Genomic DNA, 12,731 nt, shown 5'->3' with positions numbered 1-12,731 from the left:
GTGCGGAGATTCCCAAGTCTCCCCTAACCCTCTAAATGCTGTCTACTACTGTGTAGGTGCTATCAGAGATCCTCAACATTACTGTAAATTTGATCTAACAAGCTCCACCTCTAAGCAGTGCTCATCAACTCAATGCAGAACTCTGACAGCTCTGCTTCTTCAGGTCTCAGCTGACTGCAGCATGTCTGCATTGTATTGCAATTGCACGACGTAGGCATGCTTCAGGCACAATAGATGGATGATAGTCATAGGAAATTCGTGATAGATACATGATTCAGATCATTATATTTCTGTCTTCTGAGAGCATCCATTTCTCTCCTGACTGTATAAGGAACACAAACTCCTTAATCTAGGTGTTCTGAAGCACACCTTATTCCAGATCCAAAGCAGCCACTGTGAATACCATCTGTTCTTAGCAAACTAAAATCTACTTGTGGAATTTTTTACACAGGATGTGATGCAAGAAAACTGAAAAACATCAAATAAATCTTCCTGTATGATATTCCAAAAATAATGGCATCGTTACAATAATGAATATTATTTAGCAGTAGAGTTGCAATGACATATGACATATGAGACTGAACCCATATGGCATATAGATATTCAAAGACAGAGAACACAAGCTGCTCTAACACTTTCAGGATGCCAAAGTTCTGTATGAAGTCAAGCAACTTGGCCTAACTCACTGAAAAGATAACAACAAATTTCTGATGTACAAGAATAATAGATTCCTTTAGCCATGTTTAAAAAAAAATGTTGACATTGTTGTACATGTAGTATCAGAACATGTAATACTACACTTCTACCATCCTTTGGAGGTGATTGTTCCAGCAGATTTTGAGAATGAGTTAAGCTACATGCAGGTTTAAGACCTACTGTTCAAAACAGCTGTAACTGCAGGCAATGAATGCTTCCTCAAAATAACTTCAGAAAGATACGTCTTAAAATTAAACAGAAATGAAAGGAAGATATTTCAATAACTGATATTAAAGGAAAAACATACTGCTTTTAAATGCGTTTAAGAAAGAATTCTCCGTTTTTACCTTTAAATATGTATCTTTATTCCACATAGAGTGCTTAATTAGCTTTATGGCTATTTTCTTAGAAATGAAGCATGTCAATCAAATAAACAGTTCACATTTTCAAAACAAACACTTACCAGGATATATCTTAAAGACTGTGCTATACCTGGTAAATTTGCAATAACCATAGTTTTTTTATGTCTTCATAATACATTCCTCTGTACCATTCATCTTTCACTCTTCTGTTTCAAATGCAAATGTTGATCTCACGTTGGGTTTAAGAAGTTCACACGCTCAAAAATATTCTAACAGATTTTTTTTTTAGTAAGTCAAGAAGACAACATGGAAATTGTAAAATCAGCAATAAAATTACTGTTGTCATCCCTCCAGACTACTACCCTTCCAAGTCAATATCCCCTCTGAAAATAGTTAAGGATGGAGGGTCAAACTAGTGCAACTCTGATGATATCAAAAGGAATGCTTTGTGAGATTTCTTTTTTTGTATAAAAACTTCACTGTAAGGTTAATGGAAATTATGCTTTCAATCTATTTTAGATTTCCAAAAGGGGCAATTTATCCTTTATGACTGGATAAAAATGAATTTTCCAAAGTATTAATGAATTTCTGTCTCATCCGTGCTTTAAAGTTTTGATACCATTCTATCAGTTTTCTTCTCCTCTGAATCTTTTCTTGTAAGCTCTTTTTCTTTTCTTTCTCTAGAACAGCAGGAAGCTCATTCCAGTTTTTAATAAAGATAAATGGAGCCCCCATGGTCTTCAGTAATTGCAATGGAGCACTGTGATACATTGATGAATTTCCACAGTCACCTGGTGTCATTACATCTTCTACAACCGGCAGAGATCCGTATGAACAAGCTTCATATATTCTATAGCATTCTGTATTTATTCCCACTGGGCACAATGTCAGATCACTCTGCAGTAAAGCATCTTGATAGCTTCTGAAACTTTCCTTTGTTTCTTGAGGCTGCCATCTAGGAAAATAAAGGAGTTGAAAATTAACATTTTTGACAGGCATGAATGTATTACAATGAAAGGGAGAGACATGCTATAATTTCAATTATTTATGAAATTTATGAACATGTGGATGCAAACATTTTACATACACACACACAGCAATAGGCTTTTATTTTTAAACCTAAATATTATTGAATAGTCTTCTAAAAATATTTACAGAAAATCACTATTAATAAGAGATGATAACATTGTTTAGATATGGTGCTTTAAAAAAAATTAGTACTTAGAAGTATAAGAGACAAATTGAAACTTCATTTTAAAGACTTTTATATTATTCACATGAAGCATGTATCACCTTACTTCAAAGTAGAGTTCAGCAACAGACATGCTGGGAGACATTTGATGGATTTTTAAAGGAAATCCTTTTGCCCCGAATATTTTAAATCCGTAAAGGTTTACTCTTCAAAAATCATGATGTAAAGCAATCTGTCAACCTTACCAGTCTGCCTAGAATGCTTTGGAACTTTTGTAAAACAGTTTATGCCACAGATAAAGTCTGAGATTCTTTGTCAGCACAGCCACGGTCTTCTTAAGCACAACTGTGCCTATTACCAAATATTTTACAAGTGTTGCTTGGGAAAATAAATAAATACAATCAGAACCCTACTTCTATCAGTCAAAAGATCTGTCTACTTACTTGAAACAAAAGATTAAATCTGTTCTTTTTTATAGAACTAATTCAACAAAACACAATCGTCTTTTTTTCTGGTAGGTCATGAACATGCATAATGTGCAAGACAAGTATGTTTCCTCCCACCACAATCAAATGTGTCTAAAAACAAAATGACTGTCTTTATATATAGTAAATACATATAGGATTTTTTCCATTATGCTTTATGTAAGATATTGCAACATCAAGGCTGTTACTCAAGACCTACACAAAAAGACTTGTTCTCTTTGTTTCATTTATGACTGGTTATCTTTATTTGAACTATTTAAGATTGAAGAAAGGTTAGTAATAATGAATGAGGAAGGAAATTCAGAGTATTTTCATGAAGTAGATCAAAGCTCTTACTGTTCTCTGGCTGCAATCCAGCAAAGTTTATCAAGCCCATCCCGTTTCAGAATTTCCAACAGGGTTTCCCTAGAAGAATTTTTATAAACTGTTCCTAAAAAATTACACAGATACGATCTTGGATCATGTAGCATTGACCAGCTGGATTCTACAACTGGAAAATTTCTGTAGCTGTAACGAGAACACACACATTAGATAATGATATGCTTTAGGTCAGAGAAAAAACATTTTGCATCTTTTCATGTTTACTGTAGTAGGTTTTAAAGTTAAAAATATCTATTTTAGCATTCCAAATCTGTAACTACAGACAGACCCATTAGCAAACCAGTAAACATCCTGACCTAAATGTTGATCTTTATTTATTTGTGGCCTCTGCTCTTTTCAGACATTCTAGAAGATTACGTCTCATCTTAGCATCAAAAAAATTATGTATATATGTTATAAAATGTCCTTAAGAAATGCATGTTTTTTCAAAAGCAGCTTTTCTCAATGCAAATACTGTTTTTGACTGAAATGGGCAGGTTAATGGTTATTATGGAGTCAATGTCTCAGCTACCTGAATTGCTGAATATGCCTATCAACTGAAAATACCACTGGTACCTTCTCAAAGGAATATTTCACTTTGATCTTTGTGGACTACACCAATCTAATCTTTTGGCTACTCTTAAATCACCAATTTTATTCAACATGACAGCTAGTGAAATACTGCTTCAGCTGAGGAGCTGGTACAAACTTTTTAATTATATAAAATTTATTTAGTATTTTTTCTGAAGCAGGTGAATGGTAAATAGTCTTCCCTTTTTTCCTTCACACTCTCAAATTAAGATAGACACTGCTTCTAGTTTCATTATTTTTAATAGATCACTGTACTATTTCCCTGCTGTTTCTCTTTACATTATTGCAGTGAGTTTTTTTTTTCTTTTTTCTTTTTTCTTTTTTTTAAGAAAGTTGTATCCTGGTTTCATTCTTTACTGGTTTCAAAGCTGATCTCTATTTCCTTTTATCTCTCACTGACTTCTTAATCAACTTTAATGGTCCCGAAGACATATTCACTTTCTTCATCTCTCCAAATTTAGATGAACAGTCCTTTCAAACAAGAAGGAGAACTGGAAATATTAATTCACTATTCTCAGAGAATTACTTTTCTTCATACCAAATGTTTTTGCAGCATACTACATCTTTCTTTTCTCTCTTCGTTTGGAAAACCTTGCCCATTCTCACGGCTTATTCTGCTTTTACATAAACATTCAAAAAGCCCCATTCTGACACCTGATTTATCTTTCTCCATTCTACTACTGTAACTGTTGTTGCTTTGTTAGCCAATTGTCATCTTAATCTTGGTGCCTCAAAAATCAAGTATTTTTTGCTTAGAAACTCTAATTCCATTAACTCTCAGACACTTTCAAGAATCCAAATTTACAATATTTTAATGACACAGAGCAAATTTAATCTATGTATAAAAATCTGTCAAAATCCGCAACATTTTCTCTTTTATAAAGCAGATAAAAATATTTAACTTATTGTGGGAAAAGCATTGGAAATGGTAGCACCAATTTAGGACAAAGTGCTGCTGAATGAATGATCTGGCCTAAACATCTTTTTGCAACCTGCATAGATCAAACTGAATTAAAAAAAAAAAAATGTAGTAACATCAGGATGTGGTAACCAACCAAACCATAAAGCTCCAGACAGGTTTCAAACAACCTCCATACAAGACAGAAAATTCAAATTCAACACAAGGTATATATAAAAATAATCATGCATTCTTTTCATCTCTGATTACCATTATGAGTAGCTAAAACATTGTAACTTGAATAACTCTGTTAAAGGGGATACCTTGGGAAAAGACACATCTAACTGAACTAAACTTGTTTCTACACCACATAACTAGCCTGAGCACTAAGTATAGCAAAAAGCTTTTGTGAGGAAGCAGTTAAACCAGCTTGGGCTACTGGAGAATTGCATCTTACTGCAACACTAGAGTATACCAATTACAGAAAGGAGGCAGAAGCAATTTCTTTTTGAGACACAGAAGAAAGGAAAAAACCCCAAACATATTACCAGTACTAACCCTTTCCTGTCTTAAACAAGCATTAGTTGAAACCTGATTATATAAAAATCTTAAATCCCCATATTACACTAGCAGTGATAATAGATTTCAAGAACAGATCTACTGAAGGAAAAAATAAAGAAACAAAAGCAAAACTAGACAAAGGTTCGCTTTTTATAGGGCTCGCTAAATCCTGGCATTCTTGTTTATTATTTTAATTTCAAAATGTAATTTCTATAGATTCTAACACTTGATTTAGAAAATCAAATAGAATCATGTTCCAAAATTTAGTGAGTATAATCATTTTGGACAGTGCAGTAACATTCAGAGGTATTTTCCATTCCCCATGCATAACAAATAAGTCTTCACTATAATTTGTGTCTATAGCACTTACGTAGCTACTCCTAAAGGCCACTGGAAAATATCTTCTTCATTTACCAACGTATAGTCGTATGTTACGAACAGTAGATTTACAAATCCTCCATTTCTTTTCAGGTACGGTTGAATCCATTCATTGTTGCACTGCTCATTTCCAAGTAGCACAACAGCAACATGCTGTATCTTGCGAGTTTGAATTAATGTTTGTGCATAATGCAACCACTGAGTGGCATAGGAGATTTTTGCTTTTTCTCTTCCATTCAGAACTAGCACAACATTATCAGCTTCTACTGTGAAGTACCCAGGAACTACAGATGGACCAGTGATGAAGCTGTGAAAAGCAAAATTTAAAGACCAAATATCTTTAAGACGAATTATTGACATTATCTAATCCTCTAAAAATCTATACTACACAGTCTGTACTCTAGGGACTTTTTCTTATATAAAGTCAATGCAATATACTGTAATGTAACCATGCAACTATGTAACAATTCCTGTTGTTAATGTCTAGCTATAACGCAGAAATAAAGCTTGCCTTTCGCTTTATTCTGCAAAATAAGGAGATTTAGACTTAAATGGAAATAGGGTATTTTTTCAACAAATCAGAACTAATACCATATTCAAATATTGACACGTGGATAAATCAATCAACTGAAAAAAAAAAGGATGTGCTTTGTTACGCACGAAATGACAAACTTTTTTATTCATTCCAGAAATAACTGACAAATACAGTATAAGAAAAAGAGAGACAACCCTCCCCCAAAATCTGTAACAGTATATTAAGAAAAACTCTTATGTGAAACAGTTGTTTGGATGGTCTGGTGTATTACAAATCTTTTGTGTAATTATGGGTAAGTCAGGGTTAGACCAACAAAGAGACGGTGTAATCTGATTCTAGTGTAGAATCTGTTAACATAGAGGTATTCATCTAAAGGTAAACTCGTGTTGCTTGTATAACCTGGATTTAACTCCAGGCTTTGATAAAAGCTAAGCAGCACAAACATTTTCAGTATAAAACTGCATTTCTAGGTCTTGCACACACTATTCTACAGAGGAATTTCAGTCATACAACAAAATCCTAATTGCCATTAATGCACTGTCACAAAGTAATGAATTTTTGCCGGTTCCTGCTTCAGCTAACTGCTGTGTTACGACTACCGACTGAACTCGAAGTGGTAGTGATTACACAGCTTGGGAAAAAAGAGCGGTGAGGGAAAAAATTGCAAACCTTTTTTCAGGAATCCATGAAGTGGAGTTTATTTTTCTTTTTAGGTCTTCTGCATTACTACAGGCTTTCAACTACCAGTTAAACTTAAAAAGCATGCTTATTCTAAATTAACCTCTGAAGTGCTTAGGTTGACAGCTAATTTCAATTCAAGGATAAACATGCCTGATGAGGAAAAAAAATTCACAGAAAAAGCAGCAAAAACTATTCTAGTGAGGATATCTGAAACAGAGTAGCCTTAAGCAAGTGTGTTCTGAACCTGAGCTAAGCTGACATGCTCCTGGCTCATGAGTGTATTCCGGAGACAAGGGTCATGAGTGATTTGGACCCAAGACTTTTAATAACTTAAATATAAGTCAGGTCAAGGCTTAAATCCTAGCTTTAAAATACAGGGCAAAAATACTCGATAAGGCACAAGGACTGCAACTGCCTCAGTAGCACACTCTCATCACTGGGATTCTTAGGCGATAACACTCGGAGCACCAGAATGCCTAAAGCAGTCAATACGATATGTATTCTATCCAACCATCACCCTGTAAAAAGAAACCTGAGGGGAAAGGGTTTCAGTCAATGGACCCAATAGTGCAAGGCCTTCAGCTTCACAGAAATAACAGGATATACAGAAGGGGAAGCATTGGTTCATATGATGAAAAACATGAAGTTTAATAGCATAAAACTACACTGGGGAAAAAAAAGCACTACTATGGAAATCCCATACTCCAGTAATAAAGCACAGTATTAAAGTTGTACTATTAACTCCTGATCATAAAAAAAATAGTGATCAGGAAATGTGAAGGAGATCAGAGAAGCTGCAAAATTAAGACAGGCAGTAGTACTACCACTACTCACATACAGACTGGATTAATGCCTCATCAGGATGAGGTATAGAAATTACATTTTGTACTGAATGAATTACTGTTTCCTAGAAATTCCTTGCTTTTCCTTCCTATTCTTTGTACTGATATGAAAAGATGCTATTCTGGACTGGGTCTTCAGTAATATCCAGGGCCTAGTTCAAAGGTCAGCCACCCTGTAACACCAATCATAATATGATTAAGCTTAATACTGTAGCAGGAGAGTGCATACCAAATAAATCCAGCACAGAGATATTCAATATCAAATAAAGGAACTACGTAAAAATGAAGAAGAAAACCCTTAACAGTCTGTCTAAACAACAAGAAGCTTGCAAGCAGCTTGTAAGCTGTTGAAAAACACTGTATAAGAAGTCCAAGTAAATTGTGTGCCACAAGTCCGAAAGAAAACAATGCAATCCAAGAGAAAAGTCAAGGAGGCTGTCAAAGGGAAAAGGTCAACATTTTTTTAAAAAATGAAAAGCTTGTCCAAATAAGGAGGACAGGAAAGCTCACAAAACATGGCAGATCAAATGTAAACAGAAAATTAAGGAGTCTAAAAAGCAATTTGAAAGTTGTCTTGTAAAAGGATGCTTAAGTTGATAGGTAAAGGTTCTGTAAATATATCAAAACCAGGAAGACAGTTACAGATTTGGCAGGACCACTGGACGACAAAGGTATTAAAAAAAAAGACATTCAACATATGACAAAGACATAGCAGAGAAGATTCGCACACCCAACTCATTCTCTGTAGCAAGAAACAATGTAAAATACACGAAGTATTCTATCAAATAGAGAAGTTAACAGTTGTTTGAAATCACTCACTCACTGTGCAGCAATAGCTGAAAATCCAACTAGTGTTATCTGGAAGACCACTGAAGACAACAAGCAAGCTCTCTTCTTGATTACTGTGTATTAACTGACCTCCACATCTCAAGAAGGAGAAAAAGGAATGAGGATATACACAGAATAGGGCAACTAAATTGACTGAGGGAACAGAGAAGCAGTTTTAGGAGGAAAGAATTTACAGGCAGAGACTCTTCCACTTCGGAGAAGACTGGGTGGAGAGGGTAAATTCACCAAATCCTGCATTACTAAAAATAGGTACAACTCTAGCAGGAGAGAAACTAGTTGGATATTGGTTTAAAAGTGGTAAGGTCCACTTTGATACAGCAGATAGTGAATATCTGCAGTTTGCTGCCAAAGACTGTTACGGAAGACAGTAACAGCAGATTCAGAAAAGAACTGGGACAAATTTATGGGTAACAGGCCTATAAAAACACACTAATGGGAATAAGTAGGAATGTAATTCCTAGCATCCCTAACCCCTAAACTGGAAGAAGATGAGGAGGAAAGACTGCAGACAGTGGCCAGGTTCACCTCATCTCCCTAAACAGCATCTCCCACCATGACTGTAAGCCTGAAGTCTTTGCTAGACTGACCACTGGTCTGAACTGGCAGAGTGATTCTTACATTGATACCTGTTCTGTTCGCCCTGGGAAAAGAGATGAGAACAAAGGTTTCCCCTTTTCAGATGAATGCCTTAACTGTTACACAAAACTCCGCAACCCTTTTCCCATCGGCCACGTGAAAGCTCTCACTATTTATGACTTGGTGGTACAGCTTCAACAGGAAGATAGTGAGAACATTCAGCAAAGTACCTGTCACTATGTGCAAGGCTTGTGAGCAGCTCTACCTTGCGTGTATGGTTAACATGCCCTAGGCATCACAAAAGCAGATGAAATTGCTTCTCAGCTGTACACTTACTGTGTCTTCTGTTCATGGTATTAGGTACAACTCATGGTTCATGACTTTTTGTAAGGTTTTTAGAGGGCAAGGGCTTGCACATGCTCAATTGCTCTATGCTTCTGTTGGTGACCCAGTGCACTACCTCAGCAGGCCTCTGGATCACAGATCAAGTAAACTACTATATCTGTGTTAAGGACCACGGAGTTACATAGACAACAAGCGCAGCAAACATATAAAACGCAGTCATTGCTGGAAAGTAGGTATGGTCTTCTGTGCTTGCATAGTGCTGAGTCTAAATGTGGGATGCTGATTCAAGAAAATTACACAGGTCAGGAAGAAGTAGGATGTAGGCTGCCTTGAGAGTCTGGAGGACTCTGGAAGATTATGTTCTTTAGGAATTCCTTTATCAGATTATGAAATCTTTGTTAGTTTACTTTGTTAGCGGACTGGTATGTTTTCACTTGGTGATCTGAAATGACTGTAGATGGTTGTAATTTGCATAAAGGCAACAGGAGAATGCGACAGAAGAAAACTGCTGAACAACTGGGGCTATCAGGGACTGAGACTGGGGGAAGGCAGCAGAGAATGTAAAAAAGTGTGACTCTCAAAGGTACAGCAATTCGGGAATGTCATTACTTAATGGTATGAAGGTTGACTCTCCCTGCTCTATATCCTCCAGCGAGACAGAAGAGAAAGATGAAGCATGTGAAGAAGATGGAGTGAGATTCTTCTCAGCACTGCCCTGTGGCAGGACAAGGGATGATGGGCACAAACTGCAATACAGGCAATTCCATCTTAAAAAAGGGAAACACTTCTTCACTGTGAGGGTGGCTGGACACTAGAACAGGTTGCCCAAAGAGGCTGTTGAGTCTTCATCTCTAGGAATATCCAAAACTTGACTGTACTGAGTAAGCTGCTCTAGCTGACCCTCTTTGAGCAGGGGGATTGGACCAGATGATCTCCAGAGGTCCCTTTCAACCCCCAAAATTCTGCGACTCTGTCGGACAATAGAGGTCAGTATTTCAGAAAATAGTTTTCTTATCAGTAAGCAGCCAAACTCATACAGTAATTCTTCCTCACAAAAAACTACAAAATTACTCCTAATTTGACTAGAGAGTAGAACAAATTCTTACCAGCCTGTCAAATTTTAACATCTGCTATGTTAGTAACTGATGTAAACTAAACATTTCCATAGGAGCTAGCATCCAAGTTGAAGTTAAAACCAATAAAAAGCTCCTCAGGTATCAAAACACTAAAAATTTAACATATATGCAAATGATGGTATTAAAATAATTGCCATTTTGAGGAAATGGACAAAACAATGAACCTGTGTATCTTCTCATATTCTTTTAAGTTTCCAACATATAGATTAAAGTTAACGCAAATTAAGCCAATATCATGCAGCTTGTACCTGAAACGCGTTTTTCCTGCCTTTTGACTTCCTTCTCTCCACTGTGCAGTGACATCAGCTGGCTCAAGAAGCCCTTCAAAAATATGTTGCCAAAGGTATAGACCTATATAAATGATGAAGATACGATGGAGAACTTGAACGTATACATTTTGCCTACTTTACAGTTCCTGTAAAATACTTTTTCTAGGAGACAAAAATGCATATAATAACATAAGAATTCACTAAAGAAATATCAGAGCTCCCTACATAATATGGGCTTTCTCACCAAACTCCATTTAATTTGGAATTAGTTAAGACAGTATTTACACACATCAAGACATTTAAAAGGATTCTTTGGCAATCAAGATAGTCAGTATGAAGGCATACCACACTATCATTTCTGTTAGCATCTCTTTTTAGTACACATAACACTTAAAAATAAACAAATATTAATCATCATTTTATGGACAAATGTAATTCTTTGAAAGCTTTTGTGAAATACATCAAATTTTTATGAGAGAATGCGGCAGCATATAATACACCAATGTGTTCTACAATGCCACATAAAAGTTCAACTGAAGCTGACATTTTACACTTTCAAAAAAAATGACATAAGAACAATGAAATCTCTTCAGCAGTTGTCAAAGAGGCCAAGAGGAGCTTGAGCCACAGTTTATCCGTGGTAGCTGTATTACAGTACACACAGTGTTGTATTCCCCACCATACAATGCTTCATTTCACAAAGCGTAAATGCGACAGAGAAAAGATATTCTTTGCACCTGTGTTTGTCCTACTATGAACTACATTCAATTTAACAAGTAACAGCGCTTGCCTGCCATTTGTGCCATTTTGACAAATGTAAAAAACGGTCTTTAAAAGAACTGATATTAAGAACCAGAGCCTAACTGCTGCTATGTTAGTGTCAACATAATTTTGAGAACAGTTACCACTTTCTCAATGTTTTTTATTTGCATATACCCACATTACTTAATCATATACGAATTACAGAAATTTAAAGAAACTGAGAACAGTAACATATCAGAAAGGTTAAGCGCCTGACATATTAACTACATGTGCTTACCCACTGCTGCTTTGCCCCAAATCTGCACTCTAAGACTGGTTTGTTCTAGGTGAGACCTCACACTTTTGATCGCTTTAAGATGCGCCTCGTATCTCTGCTGCGAGGCGGCCTGCTCGTTCCTCTCGTCGGCCTCCCACGGGTTCCACTCTTCGCCGCCCGGAGCAACATGCTCTGTATTTCCGAAACACGAAGACCCCCCGTTTACAAAGCCGCTCCTAGCCGAGCAGTGCCACCGACGGCTCTACTCATGCCAAACGCACCAGGCAACCCTCGACAGGAATTTTCCGCCGCGGGGAGGCGGGAAGCGCCCGCGCCGCTCAGCCGGCGGCTCTAGGCGCAGAACCGGGGCCTGCCCTTCCCGGGCCGCTGCTGCCTTACTCCTCTGGGCCGCCCTCAGGCGCCTCTGCCCGCCCGGCATGGGGCACACGACGTTAGTCACGCCGTGAAACACGCTCTGGGAAGAGTTTCGCTATCTAACGGGACTAAAGAGCGCGGGGAAGCAGCGCGGCGCCGGCCGCCATCACCGCGGCGGCCTGCGGGCCCGCACAAGCCACCGAGGAAATGGCCGTCGCCAGCGGGGCCTCGCGGCGGACGGGGGGAGGCCGCCACCACGGGCGCCCAAGGCCTCGGCCCCGCCCTGGGGCTGCCGCCGCGGCCCTCGGCGGGAGGGCGCCGCTGGGCCCGCGCGGGGCCGCCCCGCGGGCCGAGCGCGGGGCGCCGGGGCCGCCGCCGCGCGCAGCCGGCCGCCGCTCTCACCTGGCGGGCCGCGGCGGGGCCGGCGCGCCGCGCGGCCGGGCCGCAGGAAGACGCTGTAGGCCGCGTAGAGCGAGAAGAGGCCGTAAGCGACGAGCAAGGCGGAGCAGAGGCGCCGGCGAGCGCCTCGCATCCCTCCCGCCCGGCGCGGGGCGGGCGGCGGGCGGGGCCTGCGGAGCGCCG

The 12,731-nt window shown here is 38.5% G+C and overlaps 1 protein-coding gene across 2 annotated transcripts; it reads right to left on the bottom strand.

Annotated features, from left to right (window-relative positions):
- Positions 1-1,036: 1,036 nt before the first annotated feature.
- RXYLT1 (ribitol xylosyltransferase 1) lies at positions 1,037-12,700 on the bottom strand. 2 transcript variants are annotated; one of them, XM_062567592.1, is made up of 6 exons: positions 12,552-12,700; positions 11,796-11,966; positions 10,736-10,838; positions 5,516-5,830; positions 3,072-3,242; positions 1,037-2,013 (listed from the first exon to the last, which is right to left on the bottom strand). In XM_062567592.1, exons 1-6 carry the CDS (start codon positions 12,679-12,681, stop codon positions 1,596-1,598), a joined length of 1,308 nt encoding a protein of 435 aa, XP_062423576.1. In that variant the 5' UTR covers positions 12,682-12,700; the 3' UTR covers positions 1,037-1,595. The 2 variants fall into 2 exon arrangements, with proteins under 2 accessions (XP_062423576.1, XP_062423577.1); XM_062567593.1 differs by lacking the exon at positions 11,796-11,966.
- Positions 12,701-12,731: the final 31 nt, after the last annotated feature.

The sequence above is a fragment of the Rhea pennata genome, chromosome 1, assembly GCF_028389875.1.
Source record: "Rhea pennata isolate bPtePen1 chromosome 1, bPtePen1.pri, whole genome shotgun sequence".
Classification (NCBI taxonomy): domain Eukaryota; kingdom Metazoa; phylum Chordata; class Aves; order Rheiformes; family Rheidae; genus Rhea; species Rhea pennata.
This window is presented reverse-complemented; position numbering and strand designations above follow the sequence as displayed.

Excerpts from the sequence above, each read along its gene's own strand:
- RXYLT1 (XM_062567592.1), bottom strand. The coding sequence starts at position 12,681 with ATGCGAGGCGCTCGCCGGCGCCTCTGCTCCGCCTTGCTCGTCGCTTAC. Across the intron at positions 10,839-11,795 it reads TTGGGGCAAAGCAGCAGTGG|GTCTATACCTTTGGCAACAT; the intron begins GTAAGCACATGT and ends TCATTTATATAG. Across the intron at positions 2,014-3,071 it reads TGGATTGCAGCCAGAGAACA|ATGGCAGCCTCAAGAAACAA; the intron begins GTAAGAGCTTTG and ends TTATTTTCCTAG.